General features: G+C 36.0%; 1 protein-coding gene across 1 annotated transcript; it reads right to left on the bottom strand.

Moving 5' to 3' along the window:
* Window positions 1–5,291: 5,291 nt before the first annotated feature.
* LOC146133148 (prostaglandin E2 receptor EP4 subtype-like) lies at window positions 5,292–22,021 on the bottom strand. The gene is made up of 9 exons (XM_083397659.1): window positions 21,974–22,021; window positions 20,492–20,654; window positions 19,749–19,891; window positions 18,904–19,056; window positions 17,936–18,079; window positions 14,574–14,674; window positions 12,115–12,223; window positions 9,851–9,949; window positions 5,292–5,575 (listed from the first exon to the last, which is right to left on the bottom strand). Exons 1-9 carry the CDS (start codon window positions 22,019–22,021, stop codon window positions 5,396–5,398), a joined length of 1,140 nt encoding a protein of 379 aa, XP_083253785.1. The 3' UTR covers window positions 5,292–5,395.
* Between the last annotated feature and the right edge of the window lie 353 nt (window positions 22,022–22,374).

The raw sequence follows: 22,374 nt of genomic DNA, 5'->3' as shown, positions 1-22,374 counted from the left end.
ACAGTACTTACAGGTACTTACGATATACGTACAATAAATATACCTCCGTAACGTACGTGATCTGGACTCCACAAGTGAACAGTAGGAACGGCTGGTTTTAGCATAAAACAAAACCCCTTTTATACTTAATACCAGATGGCGTTAATTATAATTCATAACAGTTCAATTCGGCGAGACATCGAAAAAAGAGGAAACTCGGACAATCGACGAAAACACGATCAGGCAATATGCTGTCAATTTGATAAATTCACAGAGGCTGGTGTGACGACGTCACAACCGGCCAGCCTGCTTCATCTGGTTGGCCGGGGTTTCAAGCTGGTAACATTATGGGGCAGCGCAAGCTGCTACACGACCCTCGTGAAAGCAGCAATAATTTTAGGCCGTAGGATACATGTTTGCAAAGGCACTGTATCCATAACAAATTTGTATTCTCCGGACCAAATCATTCTAAAGCGGAATTAAGTTAAACAAAATGCAAGATTCCATCAAGCTGGCCTGTTAAAACTATTACATATTAGGTTGTATTCTGCGTCATTTGCCTGAGGCGCGTGTTATTGCCGATGATTTTAAAAAATTTAAAAAGGTTATTTATCATGTTATTAAAAATTAATGTCTGACTTGAGTGCTAATTAAAGTGTTAAGTCGTAAACATTTTAATTTTTTCTATAAATAAAACGTTTTATAATTTCTCTAATCGTTGATTGTTATAAAGCATATAGGCCTATGTTTGTCGTCCCTTGAGTATTTTTTTGCTTATTTCGCCTGAAATGGGTTAACGAAATGACAAATGGAGTCACATTCTTTAGCCTGTGTGGAAACAGCATTTAATCGGATGACGATTCATCGCATTTATCTGCGTGACTGTGAAACTTCTAATTGTTCGTCTTCGCAAACTAAAATTTTACATTTGTTGAAACAAAATTGCAAATAATGTGTGCTTATTTGAAATAAAACGACTAAATACCCATCGGCTAAGCAGGTCAAACATCTTTCACGTAACGAAAACTGGTGACATATATCGATAGGGAACCACTCACTAACGTAAAGCCTTAAGTTGTATAGCAGCCATTGTTCGCGTTCATCAAATACGTAATCCTGGTACTATACTGCGTACAACTAAAATCTCGTTTGAAACTGAAAATTGGTTACTATTAAAACCGCCGCTTTAAATGCGAAATTTTGCGAACTCTACCTAAATTTTGCGCGGTAACAGACATCGAGAAGTTTTCAAACATATATTTCATAAGTTGGAAACATTAAAACTTATTTTTGTTAAGGCAATCAATATGTTATGACTTTAATTTGATTGGTAATGCTGAAAACTCGCGACATTTATCAATCCAGAATTACTAACAAACGTTAAACTTTAGGTTCTAACAGCAATTGTTTAGACTTAATAATAGCGGCACCAAACTGCGTCATACGTGAAAAAAATCCTTGAAAATAAAAATTGCTTAACGGTGACCGGTTTGCGATGGCGCTCGCTTGCCTTCCTCAAAAACATATCTTCCAGCACCCGCCGGATAATATCCATTTATTTTTTTTACTCACCACACAAATAATGAATCTAGCCCCAGCAACCTCCCCAGAAAAATATTTCTTAACACCCGCTGGAAAATAATTAATTTATGTTAAAAAAATTGGGGCGGGACACCGGGACACGGCCTTAAACATAGGACTGTCCCGGCTAAACCGGGACGTATGGCAAGCCTATATACCAGGGGTCGGCAACCTTTCGTATGCAGTGTGCCAAATTAATATCAACAACGCGCGTGCCAAACATTTTTCTATGTTTGGTTTTGCACTGGCAACCAGAGCTGCGGAGTAAAAACAACCCGAGTCCGACTCAGACTTAACTGCCTGTACTTCACCGATTTACGTAACTAAAACAAGATGGATAATCCGTAATCCTTCGTAGGGCTCAAGGAAAATAGTTTCGAAATTTGGTTATGCGCATGCGCACATGTCGGGCTCGGGTAGTTTTATCTAGTCTTACTCGAGTATCAAGTTCGACTCCGCAACCCTGCTGTGATCTGACATCTAAGTTACGAATGATCTGACATCTAGAATACAATACTGTGCCCGCTATTTTGGAATACACTTCAACGTTTTTCAGCCGGTGCCTACCTAGAAGTGTTACCTAACAGTTTCGCTTTAAGCTAGGTTTCTCAGTCGCACAAAAACACACTTGCATACTTTAATGTTGAATGCCCTGCTTTACCGCAGTAAACATCGCGCCCATTTTAGGGCGTTGTGACTTAATACAAACGGTTAGTCGTAGGCACCAAGTATAACGGCCACAAAAGAATAATATTAAATACAACATTTAAGACACTAATTTCTGACACAAACACTGCAGATCGAACTAGAAATGTGTACAACAGCTTAGTTAGCGCTAGTGTTAGTCATTGTAATAATAATGTTAATGATGTAATGGTTGCATTTTTTAAGGTGATATAACGAGCGAGTTAAATCATTTGGCGTGCCCTGAAAAATCAACTCGCGTGCGACTTTGGGTACGCGTGCCAGGGGTGGCCGACCCCTGACTTATACAATACAAGCCTTGGTAAAATGTATAAACTCAAAACAAAGCGTAAAAGTGCCCCCCTGCAAGCAATACGAAAAATAATATCAGACCCCAGAAGGACAATCCAAATGGTTAATTTAACCAATAAGACTTCAACAAGGTTGAAATCTCTTTGAAACTAAAACGCAGAGCAGATCAATGTAGGTGTCGAAGAGCGATTCTGAGGGAGAATATGGCTAGGTACCTTAAGTAGGCCTATGGCCAATTGGCAATGAAATAGGCCTACAACTTTAACCCAAATAACAAAGATTTTAAATCCTCCGTTAAAAAGCTGCCTTGCCACTCGAACGGGATCATACTGATAACTCGAACATGAAAGTATGTTTAGTTAATGAATGTACAAAATATTTCAAATATGTGACACCACAAAGGCTCTATATATTAAAATTAAGCAGTAGGCTACGCATTGGGTCGCCCGGAAAAGAAACAAAAAAAATGGGAGCAGGACAATTAGGTCTTTCTCCAAATACAACTCCTTGGGAAAAACTGTATTGTAGGTAACGTATAACTCCACAATGGAAACCAAACTACGCTTGTTTCAAATAAAACTTAACCCAAGCGCCACTGTAACAAACGATGTAGCCTATATGAGGCCTACACTCTTTTCGAAAAAAGTGATGCCGACCAATGTGTTGTGTTAAATTGCGCCTGAAAATATATCGCATATATTTTATAATTGCCAACATATTAAAAAATATTAGGAAGAACAACATCCTGGATCCCTTTAAAAGTTTAAATTTCTTTACAAAACAACCTTGTAACTCTTCTGTTTGGAATCGCTGTTGACAATGATTTGTTGAATTGCTTAGCTGTTATATGCGCTGTTCGTAATTTTTGTGGGTCAATATATTAGTTTCAACTCAATTTTGTTTACAAAACGTAGGCTACTTCAGTTATGTTGCTGTAAACTAGAGGGTGGAAGAAAGAAAAATACAGAGTGGAATTTGGGGCATTAAAGATTTGTTTTTAGCCTAAATGTTAACCGAATTGCAATTTTGAAAAAACAAAACATGTTCAGAATATGTATACTTGTTTCTGTTCATTTGGAAGTTTATTTAAAATTTTAAAGGGTAACTAAAACTGCTTAGCCTATTTAAAACGTGGCATGAATTTGTTGTTTTTTTCGTTATCTAACATTAGGCATAAATTTGTATGTGTTAGACCGGCTTGAGAGAAGCCGCAGTGCGTCTTATATGAAACTGTCTAAAATGGCTGTTTTGCGAACTTATAAGTTATAACCGTCAGAAATGGCTAAGAGCTTGCGAGCAGGGCGGATATTCCGAGGGCTGTTATATATAGGTGAACAAAATTAAGAAGCAATGATCTAAATTTAAAGTTTTGTCAAATTCGCAAATTTTTTGCGCTTTGCGCGCACCATTTTTCCCATTCTTATAACACTCGATTTCATTTGCGCATAAGTTCGACGATAGCAGCAAGTTTCTGGAGCTTATGTATGTGACGATGCTTTGTGACGTCATTCTAAACATTTCGTGCCCTGACCAAACGTAAAGCCTCGATCCTCTTCTGGTACGCATATAGTCTACGTTATGTGGCCAATAAAATATATGCAAGAAGTATTGTGGCCCGCGATGCTGTCAACCTTGGACCACCCTGAGCTACACAATGCTGTTATTTTAAAAAAAATATGGGAATATCTAAAGTTCACTTTTAGCATGTAAACAAGGTTAATTTGTTTGTCATTTGTGTATATATATATTTGTACCCCTACTATCGTTTAGCTAATGTGATATTACAATAGTATAACGCGCTAATTTATGGTTTAGGGATTTTTCATGCCATCTAGGGATTTTTTGACATTTAGGGATTTTCTGGTTTTAATTTGTGAGAGCCCTGAATGGAACGATTAGGCCGCCCTGTGTTTTTGACGTTTGGCGCCATATTTTAAACGACGCGATTAGGGCGCCACTGTTTTATCACCGGATTGTTTGTACTTGTTTGCTGTTCGTGGTGGGTAATGTATGGAATTAGAATCGGGTTAGGGTTGGAATTAGTAGTGGCTTTAGTGATGAAGTTAGGTACGGTATCTGCTTAGATAAGAGGTTGTTAAGGTCTTATTCAAATGGGTTAAGGTGTAGCCTATTGCAATTTAGATATTAGCTATTATTGCACTTGGTCCTGTTACGAACCAATTCGAGTACTTTGCGGTATTTTTACGTCAAAGCCTAAAATAAAAAAGGTTAATAGGGGCTGTTTATCGTGCTGACATAAAAACTAGAAAAGGAACATTTTTTGTATGGACCAGTGTTAAAATTCAAGTTTGTATATTATAGGCTTTATAATATTTCTTTATCTTTAAATAACTGTTGGATAAATGAGCTAAACCGAAAGGTAATGTAAAAAATAATAAGAAAATACGTTTCATATTTTTAGATATTTTTCCACTTGCCCCCGGCGCGCCTGGCCAGGTTCCATAACGCACTGATTAAAGAAGCGCTGTGTAGACTGTTGCATTTTACACAACAGTTATATGTTTTTAGGCTTTCAACTTGGCTATCATCAACAAAATGCGGAAGTAAAACTTTCCAAATGTTTAATGGCTATTCACTATTTGCGTATATTCAGATATCTTAAAGGCTGTTTACTAACTATATATAGCTCACACGCAAAAAATGTAGATAACAGTAATTAGAAAAAATACTTTAATTCTACATTTTCAGTGATGCAAACACATATTGGTTGTAAATCATCAAAAGATGTAAAACTCATTAGAAATGTTCAGAAACAACACAAGGTTCTACACAAAATGTAAGGTTGAAAAATTTGTATTTTATCTTTAGAAAATAAACGCTACGTTATTCGGTGCGATTCGGGCACAGTCAAACGCATAGCGGTTGTCGCGGACGACGAATCCTTGCGCTTTCCAAATTTCGTCGTGACGCCGTTTGACACTCTGCAGTTGTAGCAAAATATGAACTTTGCCACCTGCATAACTTTGTGTCGAAACCGGTTTCGAAACAAGATGTAAACCTGAAAAAGCAATGATCGTACAACTTTGTACCACGAAGTTCTGAACTGGAAAGAAAACTGCGAAATATTAAACTATTTAATACGATGTTGCCTTTGTTAACAAGCAGAAAAACGGTTATTGGACCAAAATATATTGAATCTCAAATCTCAAATATAAAAGCGCGAAAGGCGGTTCGTAACATTTATTTGGTTGGTAGGGCTGGTATAAGAGAAAACATTTTGGCGTCCGAATATTATCATTTTGTGTAGGGAAATCATAAGAAAATGATAAGGTCTGCTTAGTCTTCATAAAGAGTTCACTAAAAACCCTCCAGCGCACTTATCACTTAACGTTTCTACATTTTTTTAAATTTACCCAACGACAAACCACCCATGACAAAATATATGACCGCAACCCAGTGTATAGTTCGACTTTGTTTTAGGTTTGCGTCGCCATTGAGGAGTTGTGCAGCACGACAATTTTAAAAGTATACAAATAACAAACAAACAAGTTACTTCATCGTTGCTTTGGCAGAAGTCTCTAGTTATATGAATAAAACGTAAATATCTTAACGTTTCACATCATGACAAGACGCAATATCTAATGGTTACATTTGATTTGGAATTACCCCATACGTTCGCCTTTAAAGGATTGCGATTATTTCATATATAGTTAGCCTAAGAGGCAGCGCGACAATGCGTTCAAGTTCCTCAATAGCTCGCGAATAAATCTTACTATAATTTACTAAAAACTAAAAATTTTACTAAAAAAATCATTACAATAAGAAAACGGCGATCCGAACCTTTGCACTAGTGCATGCACTCTGTTTTTAATTAAAAGTTTTCTATTACGCTTCTTTGCCTAAAAAATAAAACTGGAGAAATAGGAATACAGCTTATTTCTTCGGTTATTAGAAGATAAAAGTGTACACCTTAAAAACCAAAATTATGACTCATTCAACACGCCCTTACCTTTGCATAATAGCGCAATCTATAAATAATAAATTAGAAACATTATAAAGGAGGATATCACGGGCAGATACTAAGCTTAATAAAACAATTTCAGCATTTTTACTAAAGTCCTAACCGCGTTGTCGTCAGTCCTTTTATAGGATTTTCAAAACCGAGTTGGTGTTTTAGTGTTATTCCCAATAAAGTGGGATAAACAATTGAGCAAATAGAAAAAAAAAGAAAAATCAGCACAAACCAACCTTACATGAATTAAGTTGACATTGTCTGGTAAACTTGATTAGGTTTACTATTTAATAAGCACACTGTAAATTGAAATCCAAGCCTAGGGGTGGAAATTGTTGAGCTTTGGGGTGGTCCACTCGAACATGGAAAATTCCATCCCACCATGGTAATTAGCAACCCCATGGATGGGAATTTCAGGCATGGAATTTTCCATCCTATATGCTTTCAAACTTTAGGGATGGGTTTGGCAACCCTCCTTTTTTGATAGTATTACGCATGGAATTTTCCATCCTACAAATTTGTCTATCTTTGTCAATCGGTTTCGGCCATTATCCCTGTTTGATATTACCACGCATATAATACCGATGTGATATTTATTGAAAGAAAAAGTTTAAAGAGTAAAGTACGAAAAACTAACAACAATTTCAGGTACGGTAACAATAAATAGCTTTGTATCAGAGGTGAATAGTAAAAGGTAAACGTAACATACGGCAAAGAAATAAACAGAAACATGTATGTATTGTATATACTTATATGTTTTTACAGTCAAATCTTTGTTTTTTCTAAATGTTAAAACTCCGGCAAAGGAAACTGATACCAAACAACAAGTAAGCATTATACAAGCATAGCAGTATAACCTTGGTTGTGCAATGTGCAGAGCCAACATCTTGGCTTGCAAACTGAAGTACTATGGGTGTGGACACGGACATGTGTCATCACTGGTATCAGTGGTGTACTCTGAAAAACATTCAAACACAATTTATTAAAATAGTGAACAAAGGGAATCTTAGTCTACTAATTTACATTAATATATAGGTGGTTGTTAATCAGCTAAAAAAATTAATTTTAAACTGCACCAACAGGCAAAACTTTATGGTTTTGTTTACGAAAGTTAATCTGAGAATGGTTACTAAATACTTAACACAGCCTTGAAACTGCTAAACAAAAATTGAAACACATGATTACTATTTAATTCCAGTGGTCCCCAAAGTGCCAGTGGTTGTATCGCATATCTATACAACAGGATAATTTGCACTAGTTTTAAGATGTTTAAAAAACTGTGACTGCACTCCATTTTTAAAGAGTTAATGAGTTAAAAATGAAAATTACATGCCTTTAAATTGTTTTACAATGGTTCCGATGTTAAATTAGGTTACAAGTTTTACGATTTCCAGTATATCATACTGGAAAGTTTGACCTGTATTGCAAACTCATCTGAAACTTAAATTAGCAAATGCACAAAAACTTTATAGCCATTGCCTACAGTCGTTCAAATTAAATTTATTACAACAGCATATTTTAAAGTTGCTTTACCTTGTGCAATTACAAGTTTTTGATCAGGGTTAAACATTTTAAAATAATTTTATAATAAATGTAGTTGTAGTTAACCAAATTGACACAGAATAAATGAAGGTTTAAAAACATACGTTGGTGATAGAAGGCTCTTTTTGGAAGTCAAAGTTGCAGAGGCAAAACTGATGCTTGATGAAACTAAAAAAACAAAAAAACGTTACACTCTTAATCACAATTAAATGTAATTAGCACTGCGCTGCTTTGTCTTCAGAAGTAACCATTGTTGAAAACCCACATTCACAACGATAGGTTGATAGGAAGGCAATAGCCATGACATGACCATTTCATTATGCTTAGGGTATGAATTGCTTAGTTTAGCCCAAAATATGGTCAAACTATCTTTCTCAAAGCCTAATCGGGTTGTCTTCTTGCAGCTTAAAGAGTTAATTAAATTTATTTTTTTGTAGTGAAGTAGATAATGTTGTAGAAGTAGATAATGTTGTCTTTAACATCTATAAGTTTAAACCCAACAGGTCAGTTCGCATTTATTGGCACTTTTCTCCGATATCTTCAGTGTTTTTCCAGATTTCCAGGTGTTCAATCAGGATTTTATGCTCATATTGTATAAATATTTTAGATGTGCCCTAAGACTTTTCCGCAGATGTAATAACCTTGTTTCCTGGGTTAGATACAAATTTAGTGCACGCTGAAAGTAATTTTATTTAATAAATTTAATTTTTTATTTTTATATAAACCTATCAATATAATTACAAATACAGTTAGCCTACTATCCTAAACATATATTTGATAGCAAGCCTAATCTTTAACGCTGAAGGCAAAAATATAAAACAAGCTCTAAACGAGAAACTCCAACGCTAAGCTGCCTGACTTACTTCAAACTTCTGTTGCCAAATGTTTAAACTCAATTGTGATGTCATCCGCATATCGGCCAATCGGGCGTCTGAAGTTTAAAAATATGCGCGCCGTTCGAAAATGAAAAAAGCGCAATATAATAAATTGCGATGACAGCGGGTGCGGGTAATGGTCGTCGCGAAGTTGAATCAGCGGGAGGCCATTGTTGCCTTTCGCAGGAAACCGCGTAAATAGCAAGCCCGATAAGTACTTTTCCATGAGATTTGGTTAATGTTGAAGCAACCTTTACTAATGTAATATATTTCAAATCTTTATTCCCGGATATATAGATATACTTCTTAATTTTTTCTAAATAGGTAGCCTAAATCAGAAAACCTAAGAAAAAGGAAAGCAACAATTTATATTATATAGATGTTATGCTTGAAGAATAATTTTCTGCAACGAAAATTGAAAAATGGTAATTTCCATCCTTAGGGTTTTAAATTTAGTGCATCATAAAAATGATGGAAATAACCATCCTCTACACAGCTCGATTGGCTTAAACGAAACACGAAGCATGGTAAATTCCATCCCTAAGGTTGTCCATTTTTTTCAACATCACTTGAAAGGTGGAAATAACCACGCTTCTACAAATTTCCACCCTTTGAGTGTGTAATTTCCACCCCAAAATCGGACTCCAATTTACAGTGCATAATGAAATTTTAGCAACTTGTCAATTTTGTCATGACGTTGTAGGGCATTTTCCGTTCTTATTTTCTGAATTTTTGTTTAAGGAGGGCATTAAGTGACATTCGCCACAAACAGATAAGATACGCAATTTTGTATACTATACACTTGATGGCTATTCTTTTTAGTCAGAGGACCAAGTTATACTGTAACAAATAGTAGTTCTACTTAAAAACGACTTGATTATTATATTTATTTATTTAAAATTACCCATGGGTCTAGGATAGGGTTGATTGCTGCCATCCAGATGGCGATGCGATCGCATTCGTTGCATTTATGAATCCCCAACTGATTAAGAATTATTCTAATCTGCAATTAAATAAACATTAATATAAACGTTTGATATGATGTATATTTCGGTTACTTCAATCGTTTCATAATTGTAGTGCGATCAACAAATTAAACTATAGGGTGATAATATTTCATAAGGTCTGCGATTAACAAAACATTTTTACGATAAGTGTCTACAAGATGGAACACCTATAGCCCTTTCCGTGATGGATACACGCGCACCAAGACGACAGTTGGTTTGTTTTCAGTAATAATCAAGAAGTCCCGTGGCTAGCGGTTATTTTGCCAAAATTGTAACAAAATATAGCTGTTAGCGTTTAAGAAATTCAAGTACTTGTTATTCAGCCGTAGCCTACATTCTCCAACGCGCCGCAAACGCCATAACTTTTAATTTGCAACAGTAAACAAACGCCATCTTTAGCCAGCACCCATCGAAATAGCAAGTTATTGCGAACAGGCGTTGGGAGTTATTTTTTGTTATTAGTTTACAACGATAGGCGGAACGTTTTTTTAGAAATTAAGAATAAAATCAAAAATTAGAAGTGATTTTAGGTAGTAGAAAAGAACATTCACATAAATTCAATAACGTTAAGTTAAAACGTCATAATTGAAAATAATTGATAACCAGAAGCGGGTCCAGAATTTTAGTTTGGGAGTCATAGGAATGTTAAATATGGCGTCACAAAATTACGTCATAACTCGACGTCATGCAAATATTTTACTAAGAAAGCTATCTGGCGTCAAAAGATTTTTGCAAACCGATAGAAATTGTATTTGTTTAGTGAATTGGCAAAATGTTAAATTTAGGGCAGGTAACGCATTGGGCATATCGGGAATTATTTCACATTTGATAGCATTTATATATGTATATTAATTTGCAAATCGTTCGAGTTGTAAGCGCAAATTGACAAAAAGCTGTATTATTTCAAATATTTAAAGATTTATTTATAATATGGTAGTATAACCTCAAATTTAAATAGCGTCGTGTGACGCGCTTTGGAGGCCAAATGATATCCATGTAAGTTATCTTGTTGTTAGATAGTCACATAAATTTAAAAAAAAATACATTACTGTTGTTAAAGTTCGCAAACTATGTAATTTGTGTTGTACTGTTTGCCAAAATTACCAGGCATCCCTATTTACACGCAACTTGTGCCCCTTGTTTCAAAATGGTGTGTTTAACCGCCAGGGCTATAAGTCTCATAACATAGATAAATGAATTAAAAAAAATTGACTATTTGCAACATTCTTTTATCCATAACAGTCAACTGTTTGCCGTTTCGATTTTAAACTGATATGGCGTTATTCAGCTTCCTGTGTGACGTTTCGCAGGCTACATGTTTGTTAGGCTTCAAGATTTGGAATAGGCTACAGTGGCACTTTGACAGTTGTGTATTGCAAAGTGTCATACCAAACCCGAAAAAACCACGAACGACGTCATTTCGAAAGTTTAAAGTTTGTTTAACAGGCAAACGCAAACATTCCATGTTAGCCTTCGCATAGTTTGTTACAGCATAGCGGTTTTGCAAAGGTTAAATTATTGAACGGAAGATTGACAAATTCTTGATGGAACAGCTGTTTAGGACACAAAACCGGAAAAACTAACGACTCTTGTGTGAATGCGGCTAGTAATAAAGCGTTTTCGCTATTTCGCAAACTAAACAAAATCATTTTTTTCATCCAATCGACTAATATGAAAGGGTTTTAGGCCAAAGGAATTTCCTAAAGGTATAATTATCAAAAATCGCCTTTATTTTTTGCGATTTACACTCCGTGTACGTAAGTTTGCATGTTTATACATCTTCAAAGTATTTTTGGCGATTTCGCATCGGAACACGACTCCGTTGGTATTTTGTTTCTGGTTGCACAACACTAGAGACAGGTCTTCCTGAACTAAGGCAGATGCAAGCCAAAAAAAAGGTTGAAAATTGCGTTGCTCTGGTATTATGCTATTAACAACATTTATGATTCCAAATACGAAACTATAAGAGGGTAACTGACCCATTAACCCCGGTTCTTACTTTTCCATCGTTATTTAGAGTGATGTCAAGTTTTCTCGTATGTTCGATTTATTATAGTGATTGCCGTATATTTGTGTTTAATGTATTACAAGGAGTCGTAACATTGGAAACAATGAGTTTAGGGACTATTGAAAAGTCTATTGCCCTTCGGCATTAATTTACCATTAGAGGAAGCCAACACACAGCAAATATAATGCTTATAACCAGAAGCTGAATAATCATCTGAGATTCCATGGTCACAGATCGTTTCTTTCTTCTGCTGATAGCACCACTGGTAAAAATAAGCACATATTGGTATCACGTTTATTAGTCGTTGCTTACTGTTTTTAGTTTAAAATTTGAAAAAGTTAGTCATTTTATTATACACGCGTCTGTGAATTAAATTGGAAAATTATTCTCTGTTTCAAAACTGTTGGCTTAAATATACAGACGATGGACGCATGTTTTTGTTCAGTTCCAGGTGCTGAAATTCTATTGTCTTGCCTTGGAAACCGCAAATTTAAACTAAATCTTGTGCCATTAATTAGACCTGGCACCCAGTTGAGCTTTGTTGCACCAAAAGCATCGTGAAATCTGAATTAGGCCAGGCGAGCGGCAAGATAAGTGGCAGTCGACAACAACAGCGAAGCACATTAAATATTTATGGTAAAAAAATTACAAGCGGGCTTCTTGGAGGAGTGCATTATTTCATTAGGCGAGTGCAACACACGTTACAAAACACTTTTAACCCTTCTATTCTACCCTAGTTTTGATGCTCCCTTACTTGACCAAATGACCGGAACGCCATGGTACACGATATTGGAGAATATCACCATTCTCCTAATATCACGATTCTTTTTAATGTCACATGTGCTACAAATCCCGCCAAATAACTTACGACCTTTTGCTTACGATCGAAAGTACGTCAGCATGAGCAAAACCCAACCGTAATACTTTTTGGTGGGTCGTGGGAAGTTAAAAATCAATATTCAAATCAAAAGTTTCAAATCAAATTTGGTGACAGATATGTCAATACAACAAACATGTTGGTTTGCTGCGGATGAATTTAAGGTTTAGTTTATATTGTTTTTTCCATTATGCGACAATGGGGCACTGTATAAGAAGAAAATCTTTACTGATCTTAAATGATTTATTGCTCAACAGTACTTTACCGGCAACCTTAGTGCTAGTCGTGAACCAAACCAAACCAAACTCAGCAAGTTCTCGGCGGGCCGTAATAAATTTCCACTAACTATTTTGTTAAAAAAACGTGTGGCTATTAAGCACTCTGAATCAGGGTCGGGCTTACATGTTTTATGCAATTAAAAATAAGTCAAATTATATTACAAAAGTAGCGCAAAAAATGCGTTTGTTTCATTTAAATTGGCAAACCTTTTAATTACTAGAAGACGTGACGCATTGCGAAATAAAATATGCACATATTTCCAATACTCTTATTTTTATATGTTTGCCATAAGAGACGGAATACACCGGAGAAAATATTATATCGATTACGTTGGAGAACTTTCAAACTTTCATTTTAGATAGTTCCATTCTATCAATAGTTTCCACTTAGTTTTCATGTGCACGGCCCTTTGGTTTGAGAAGACTTCCTCAAAAAGAAAATGTACTTCAAAGGGAAATAAAATTTGCGATTAGCACGATATTTTTTTGCATTTTTGTTGAAATAGTTAAAAATATGAGGCATGACCTTGTGCACCGTTTGAAAAAGGGGTTGCGGGCCTGATGATTTTCACTGGCGGGCCGATCCGGCCCGCGGGCCTTAGGTTGCCCATCCCTGCCATAGATAAACTAAGAATCTATGAAATGACACTTGCGCACTTACTAAAGATCTTTTCGATAAAATATATACAAGATGTGCTTTTAGTTGGCCTCAGTATTATTGGCGAGTTAAATACAGCATTTTCCTATTTAACATTTTTATGACATCTGACTTTCTTACAAATTGTCACATATTTAACACTTGCTAAACTTGTGGTCTAACATGCTGCAGGTGCAGGTTAATTCGGTCAGCAGAGCTAAGTTGATTAACCACTCCTGCGCAAAACAAGTAGGAAGGACCGCTTTGCCCTCCTTTATTAAATATAGCGTGTTTTTAGCCATCTTTGAAGCGTATACCATTTTTGGTGGGTTATCCGAAGTGTTCTCTTGAACTCAAAGCTATAAAGCTATTGTAGGTCTATAACACATGAAGAGCATGGCCAGCCATATATTAATCCCGATCGTGATCTATAGCATGTTAGATATTCAGCTAATATCCAAAAGCCAATCTGCACGCTTGAAACTTAATAGCCCAATGGAATTTTTATTAAATTAATTCAAATCGTAATCCACATTTCAAGCATGCTGCGTGTTCACTTATCAGAATATAAATTATGGCGTCATGATGGAGTTAATCGTTTTTAACAGGTTCCGCTTAAGATATAAAAAGATGCTTTTTATTCAAGATCGGTTCTGTTTCCGGTTCTCCTGTTTTCATTTGCATTACGAGCTTTATGAAATTACCTTCAAGGCGACTATGATTTTTTGCATGCAAAACAAAAAGTGCAATTTGCAGCAGCAGAGTAATCCCCGGCCTAACAACGCATATGTTATGGATATGGTGTGTCACGCACTCATACCTGTTACGCATCTTGAGCAGTCCTCGTGCAACATTCGTGTTGCAAAACATCGTGGTTAACAAGGTTAGGATCCCGAGGCCCGCGTACAAAAAGTTAAATGCCTGGAAAGTAAAATCAATATTATTTTTCAGTATTTGTGACATAAGAGGATTTAACTTAAGGTTTACAATAAAAGCTTACACCCAGTTTGGAAGAAGAGTAGTGGTGGAAACATTTTTTTAGCCATGAAGGCGTGGATTAGGCTATATTAATTCATATTTGTTTCAGTTTATTTTTGTTCCACACGTTTTATTTTATTTTTTGTTACTACGATTATAGTCGAGCAACCACGCAGTCAGTAAAAACACGATTGACAAAAGTTACGCAAGGCTTTCATTTTCTAACTCCACCACTTTATAAAAGAACCACGTGTTCTTACCCACTTCTGTGTGCTTAAACAAATCATTGTTTTGAATACTATTAAAACGATTTTTAGAAACTCTTTTAATGTTGTTTATGTTTTAACAGAAAACTAATAAATTCATGAAGACTAGCCATGCCAACGAATGTGAAATAAATAAAAATAAAAATCCACGCTTATCAGGGCAAAGCATATAATTAGTAATTTGACTTTGGCGTACCAACAATTAACTTCGTCACGGGTACTCCCTCAAACAGTTTAAGTATAGGCCTACAATGAATTGAACAAGATTGTCGCGACTGAATCTTGGTTTAGTATTGATTGGAAACTACGCAATGCTGATATTTAAAAAAAAACATTACAGAATACAAATTTTTTCCCCAATGAAATTTCTTTTTATTAAATTGATTTTATTAAAATCCTATTGTTTTGGTTTCGTGCCAATTTGCACGCCAAGCCTAAACCAGCGCTTCTCAACTGACAAACTCTTTCAGGTGGACGGCCGTATTAAAAATTAAGAAAAACAATGACGTCACTATACTATGATAATTAAAATAGGTCCGGACAAAAATCAAAATAAAACTCCCAAACAAGTATATGTGCAAAAACTCCCACATCTACATATGGTATGCATGCTTAAATATTTTTCTGCACTCTCTATTAACTCTTATCACACAAGTCGAGATTTATTGCATTACATTTAAGAAAGTTAATGGAAACAGTTAACGGTACTTGGCGTGTGTGTGTTCATCAGCAAACAGTTTTACTAAATTGTTTTTAGGTGTGCGGCACATTCATAGGTTCATTGCGAGGATACCTGGCTTAAAAAGGAACCCTGCTATACATAAACGCAAAGAGCTGTGTTGTAAACACGTCATTTTGAACGACTTATGCCCCAGTTAAGTCATTTGAAAAATACCTTAAGTCTAAGTCAAGTCTTTTGCAAAAATAATATCGGTTGCCCAAGTCAAGTCCCAATCAAGTCATTATGGGAGCAAATCAATTTCAAGTCATATTAGGCTATTGACATAAAAGTAAACTGCTAAACTACTTAAATTGGTAAACTTGTCCGGTTATACGCATCAAGTCAACTAAAAAATAACACAAACGCAAAATACAGCAATAAAAGTGTTTAATGTGCAAAACTTGAGATAAATTTTATAGAAAAACACTTAATTTAATTCCAAGTTATTTAACAAAATGACTTACGTCCAAGTCAAGTCATTTGTCCAAAAGACTTAAGTCAAGTCAAGTCATTTTGGTCAAAGGACTTAAATCAAGTTAAGTCATTTAAAAACAGTGACTTACGTGCACATAAGTCAATACAATGACTTAAGTCATTACAACACTGCTTAAGAGTATTGTGTGACGTACTATACACACAAATAACATTCAAATAAAAGATATGAGATCAAACTATCCACGATTATTCTGGATGTTGTATCGACCATATCCCCAAGTAGGACGGTTAACACGTAATGTATACCTTTCCGTAAAAGATCCTAGATACCCTGTCTGTGTGACATATAACAGACCGTTGTAACCATTGAACAATTGTCAACGGCAATGCCATTTACACTTTTAGTCAAAGCTGTATTTACTCAAACGTTCGATTTTTACTGAAGAAAATAATTAACTTAAATTTATTTATTTTATCGGGATTGCTACCATTTTATAAGCCAAAGTTAATGTGTTCAACCTTTCAAATGTCTCTAGAGAAAAAAAAAATTGTCGAAATTTGTAATTCTTATTTAGAGTAAAACTTTTTGAATATAGGATTATGTTAATTTAAACAATATATTTACGTGTTATACTAATCGTTTATCATGGTCACAGCTGTCTTTAGTTCACTATCCCACCACTAGCCCGGTCCCCATGAATTTTTGTTGCACTGGAAAACACAAAATGTTTTCCTTTTAACAAAGTTCACTGTTTGCTAATGTACACGTACAGCTGGTCTGGCTTAATTGGCAGGGCTACGTTTCTAAACCGAATACATAGGCTTGGAAAGTACTTCAGCGCACACAAACGGCTAGTTTCGTTGCATATAAATCTTAATCATTGGATAAAATTTAATTTTTTTAAAACGAGGAAATGTTGAGTTTTGGTAAATAACGCATCATAGGGTCACGGATTAACGACCACGTGCCGTTTCCGCAATTTGGCTGAGTGAGCAGAATGGGCAAGGAAGCCACAACCAGATTTGCTTTGCTCGTGCGCACCACTTAGACCACACGAGAAATCGTGCTGATTTTTCGTGTTTTGTTATAGTGTATTACCAAATTTCTAATTTCGGTTCTGTTATATTACTAACCAAGAAATTATATTTAACATTGTTATAAATCATAAAATGAACAGTGTTGTCTTAATCGCTATTATTCGCTCAAACTACGAAACTTGTAGCCTACTTGAAAGTTTATGTTTACGGATGAATAGAGGCCACAATGGCTACGCGTGTCACATATAGTTTTGTAAGGTTTGGCTTCGGTATAATCGCTAGGAAATTTTAAAAGATCGCAATGTTCCGCTAAAAAAGACGAACTAGTAATTTTATGCTGTTACAGCAAAAGACTATATTATTTAGAGACCGTTGGATAAATGTAAGAGAAACAATGCTTGAATACTGTGGCACTCAACAATGTAATAGGAAAACATTGCCCGCGGATGATGATTTCAATGTGTCCTACCTTCTTTTACTATAGCCAGTTAACTTTTAAAATCTACGCCTTTACCTTTATATCGACAATTAGCCGGGTGTATCGACTTATTATCTATTACATCTAAATATTCGTGAAAGCAGTAACTTTCGCTTTCGTGAATCAACTGAACCAACCATTGCTAATTTTTGATTTTTGACTTAAGTTCGTTCGTGGTTAAAACGAGGAAGTATAGGCCAAAGTTGATTTAGTAAAAACAACACCAGGCGAGAAGTATGTTGTATTCGTCGTAGTGTTGCACAAACCTTGTCTTTATTAGAATTTTCCACATTCCAGTCGGCAAAGCACCAAGTGTAGGGAAACATCGGTCGAACGGCACCGAAACCCATCATTGGCATCGCGCAGAGTATCGAGATTAACGACAATAGTCCCATTACGAAGACAACTGCCTGCGTATGGAATATATACGTAAAAAGTTTTGATAAGGTGTAAAAAAATTAATTTCGTAGATTAACGTTTTCTGTTATACCAAATACAATATGATGAAAGAGGTACCCTAATAAAAAAAATGTTTTGCGGTGAATCTCGTACATTTATACAGCATGATTTATGCGAAACATTGAGACGTTGTATAAACCAACTGTCTATAATGCAAAGGACTGTTGTTGCGGCGCCCAACATTTTGCTAAAGTTTAATGTAAACATATTTGCGTGAAAAAATATCTGTTATTGCTTCGTTTTTTATTCTTATTAAGTAACTAAATAACTCACTTTGTGTACAACTATCCTTTAAAAAGTAATAACGTATTTCATGCTTAATATTTTTCAAAACCATCCAGTAGCGAGTAGCCTAATAAAAACTTATGATTTATTATTAAAAAAAGCTTCAAAATGTATTTTTCATAAATTTAAAACCACACATTTGAACCTTGTCTCGTGACGGACCACTCAGAAGTGAATTTAAGGACAACTGCATGTTTCACTTAGTCGCTATAAAAAGCATACTCAAGACAAGTCCATCAACGTGTACAATAGTAGGTTAGACGTTAGACCAGACCTGCGGGCAAACTTCGGCCCGTGGCTCATTTTCCATAAAACTTTTTTTCGACCAAAAAAGGCTTTACGTTATTTACCTTAGCTAATATGTTATTGTTTTGAATAATAAGGTTTACTTTTCCCTACTCTTACCAGTTTGACGAAATAACATAATTCTAGCCTTCTTTAAAAAAAATCTCTTATACATGACGTGCGCAATATATCTTTAAATTCTAACCTTCCTGGCTGTGATTCTGTTGTGGTAGAAAAAAGGGTGATTGATGCTGAGTAGCCGCTCAATTGACATTGACATCACCATTGTCATGGTGGCGAAACCAAAGAACATCATTGCGAAGGCGCTGTAATTGCATAGTTGTACGCCACCCTCTTGCTGTAATCACGTAATAAAATTATTGAAAGATAACAAAATGTCCAAAATTGCCCTTTCAATGTTTGACGCGTCATTAGTCATACGTGCTTCGGGGCTGTGGACCACTGAATTTCAAACGATTTAGGTCATGGCTCGACCAACGAGTGTAAGGCTCAAATGGCGTGACATTTACTCAGTTTAATTAACCACACAAGCACTGTTAATATAAAACCATCAACGATGTTATGCGACCCAGAAATTCATAACTTTTAGATTTGTTAAACTTTCAATACCAATGGAATGTGGGTATGTGGTGACCACAAAGCGGGCGAACTTCCAGTGTAAATATCGCTCTTTGTTAATTTGCGTTAAGGTGAGACCAGCAATATCAACGAGTAGGATATCGAGTGCTAAATCCGTCGCACCCCTACAGGCCAATGCCTCTTGGAAAGTATTGACAAAACAAAGATCAGCCAAATGGAGTCAATAATGGAAAAATGAATGACGGTCACTCGAGACGGATGTAAATAGGATTTAAAGGCTTATGGTTGGCACCGTACCTAGCCCAACCGTTTGTTGCTGATTATGATAAAGCTTTCTTTGACAAATACAACGTACATTGCTAGCACCGCGACAAGCATGCCATTGCCTTCACATGGAAACGTGGCATTTCGCGACTAATTGAAAATATTCTACATTCATTTGAGGCTCACCCGAATACGGCGTCGTTTTGAATAGAGAACAAATGTCACAGGTGACAGACAGACGGTGCCAAGAAGGTCCAAAATCGCCAAGCATAGTACGAGCGCGTGAAACGCCCCAAATTTCGCGATGCGCCTCTTTTTCGGCTGGACCTCTGAAAATGACAGCGTTAACTATCTTATGACAATATGGGAAGAACTTACTTTGTGTGTATCATGCGCTGTGATAACCCGTACGCCTCTCTATTTACATTTAATAAAAACGTCTCTAAAGGAATAATGTCAATAATTTGAACCACTATCTATATTGTTAACGATAAGAACTGCTTAATTGAAAACGGTATTAAAATTTACACACACAAAAAGCGTGAGAAAATTTTGCCAATGGGAATGTGATGCAATTAAGGAAGTAAATAGCGACAGTTCAGGCCGATTGCTTTTTATTTTTCCGTAACCCGCGTGGCTGAGTGGCCAATTTGAGCCGGTTTCTTAACACGTTTTCAGGAAATTAAACTTCATATAGTCCCTAACGGTAAAATAAGGTTATGACAAATTTTAACATTTTCCTAAATGATTGGCCTAAATATAGGAAAACACTTTTGCCGAGGAATGGTTGGCAACTAATATACTTTGTATATCACCGTGTTGGCGATGAGTAAGCTGTTGGTCGGAATCGCGACCTCCTATCGATTTCCCTAACAGCCATCGATCTTTCGTTGTTACAATTAAAAACACGTGGCGCCACCTTTCCTTACCGGCTAGAGCAGAGTCGAGCGGCGTGTTGAACGATGGCTGCGAAGAGACCGAAACTCGACGAGTCGAAACCTTACGGTATTTGTAACTAATCAATGTGACGATGGCGAGCCCGTTGCTGAACACACCAAGGGAAAACATGACAATCACCACATAGATGTCATTCTGAAAACAAAATCAGACGAGGATGTTACGCTAATTAAATGACCGCTCTCCGACATAGCATGGGTGTTTCTGTTTAAAACAATGTATATCGCTTTCTCAAAGATTTTCGACTGCGAAAGATACATATAAAACAACAACAAAAATGCGACAATAGTAAAATAGTAATGTGTATAGTAAGAATGCCTGTACTTTTGAGAAATTTAATCTACAATAAAATGTAAATTTACTATTACTTTTTTTAAAATATATTAATCAAACTCTATTTAATTTCCATTACGCGGCGCAACATGCTCTAATATGCATATAGCGCCTTTAGGTTAAATAAGTTTAATTAAAATCAGAGTAATTATTTTCCCGCGGCCCACAGTTTACCGACGGCTAATGTAAAAGGAATATACTTTGGTACCCATAGTTTAAGTTGGAAATAAATAGATTAAATGGGGGCAATGGCTTGATTTATTCTTATCTGTACGATACAACAAACCCGTGTCGGCACATTACGATACTATTTGGTTTATAGGTTAGGTACGTGGTTTATAAAACGTTAGGTAACTCCAACCTTAAGCTTCCACCATTTTCTATATAATTGGCCTTTGATAAAACAATTCTATTTTTTATTCTAACTTAGCTCTGCTATGTGAAAAAGCGCACAGTTGAACAACACTAGTTTAATGATACGCAAATGCTTCCTCTTATTAAGGTCACTTTGTTTCTACGCCTTTCGGGTCAGGTTTAAAATAATTGTTTAAAAACCACAGTTGCATGTGGTGATGTAAGGTTGGACATCGCCTAACCCGTGACCCGAGTAATACAAATATTACTAATAATAAAACTACTCTATCACTGACTGACACTTTGCTTTCAGGTGAAATTGTGCTTGAAATCCTTTGTAAAAATCGGTTTCCAACCCTATGGCCTCACACCGCGTAGCAGATGTGTTTAACGAAATAACAAAGTTAATTTGGCCAAAATGCAAAGTTTGGCACGTTGATAAGTGCTTTGTGACTGTTATGTGGAAGCATGTTACAAGTTCAGCGAACCGTAGACTGTAATGTGAAACGTTTAAAACGTTATCGCCGTATCAGAAAGAGCGAAAACATGCAATGTTACAGAGCATACAATCTTGATACGTAGATAAAACAGTTTGTATTAAAAGTAATTTGTAAGTACAATTGTCACAAAATATTCAACTTATGTGCATAATGTTTTGCGCGAAAAAAATCCGGACAACATTTCGATAAAATTAAGGATTGGTGTAGGCTCTCCTGCTTAAAAGCTTACTGTGTTACTTTTCCAAACAAATATCTGTACGTACTAACCGGTTGAGCTGGAAAGTTTGTGACGTTCTGGTCAGATATGTTCGACATTTCTTCAGTCAACAGGTGTTGTTCTTGTCTTTTATGATTAATCTATTCCCACTAGGAACAATTCTAAAACTAATCAGCTCGAACAAGCTACACCTCAGACAGCTAATCTTTTCTTTGCTTCGCAAACCCATACAGGGCCGTTTGAGGACCCTGAAGAAAGACTCGCCTTTTTCTCTAGTCGAACCAGCCAAAAAACGCTACCATGCAGCTGCTGACCCTCCAAACCGCTTGTTCTTTGTGCACATAAAGCGTCTCGCTTATGAGGCCAGAGTTTCGAAAGTCACGTCAGTCCTTTCACTTTTTAACGCCTTTCACGTGACGCTATAATTGTGTCGCTGCGCTGAGATGCAATT

This window comes from Ascidiella aspersa, chromosome 9, assembly GCF_963924565.1.
Source record: "Ascidiella aspersa chromosome 9, kaAscAspe10.2, whole genome shotgun sequence".
Taxonomy (NCBI): domain Eukaryota; kingdom Metazoa; phylum Chordata; class Ascidiacea; order Phlebobranchia; family Ascidiidae; genus Ascidiella; species Ascidiella aspersa.
The sequence above is the reverse complement of the archived record's forward strand: the minus strand, read 5'-3'. Positions and strand labels throughout refer to the sequence as shown.

Excerpts from the sequence above, each read along its gene's own strand:
- LOC146133148 (XM_083397659.1), bottom strand. The coding sequence starts at position 22,021 with ATGTCGAACATATCTGACCAGAACGTCACAAACTTTCCAGCTCAACCG. Across the intron at positions 12,224-14,573 it reads CTGCTCAAGATGCGTAACAG|TGGTGCTATCAGCAGAAGAA; the intron begins GTATGAGTGCGT and ends TATTTTTACCAG. Across the intron at positions 5,576-9,850 it reads ACCCTATCCTAGACCCATGG|GTTTACATCTTGTTTCGAAA; the intron begins GTAATTTTAAAT and ends TTGCTTTTTCAG.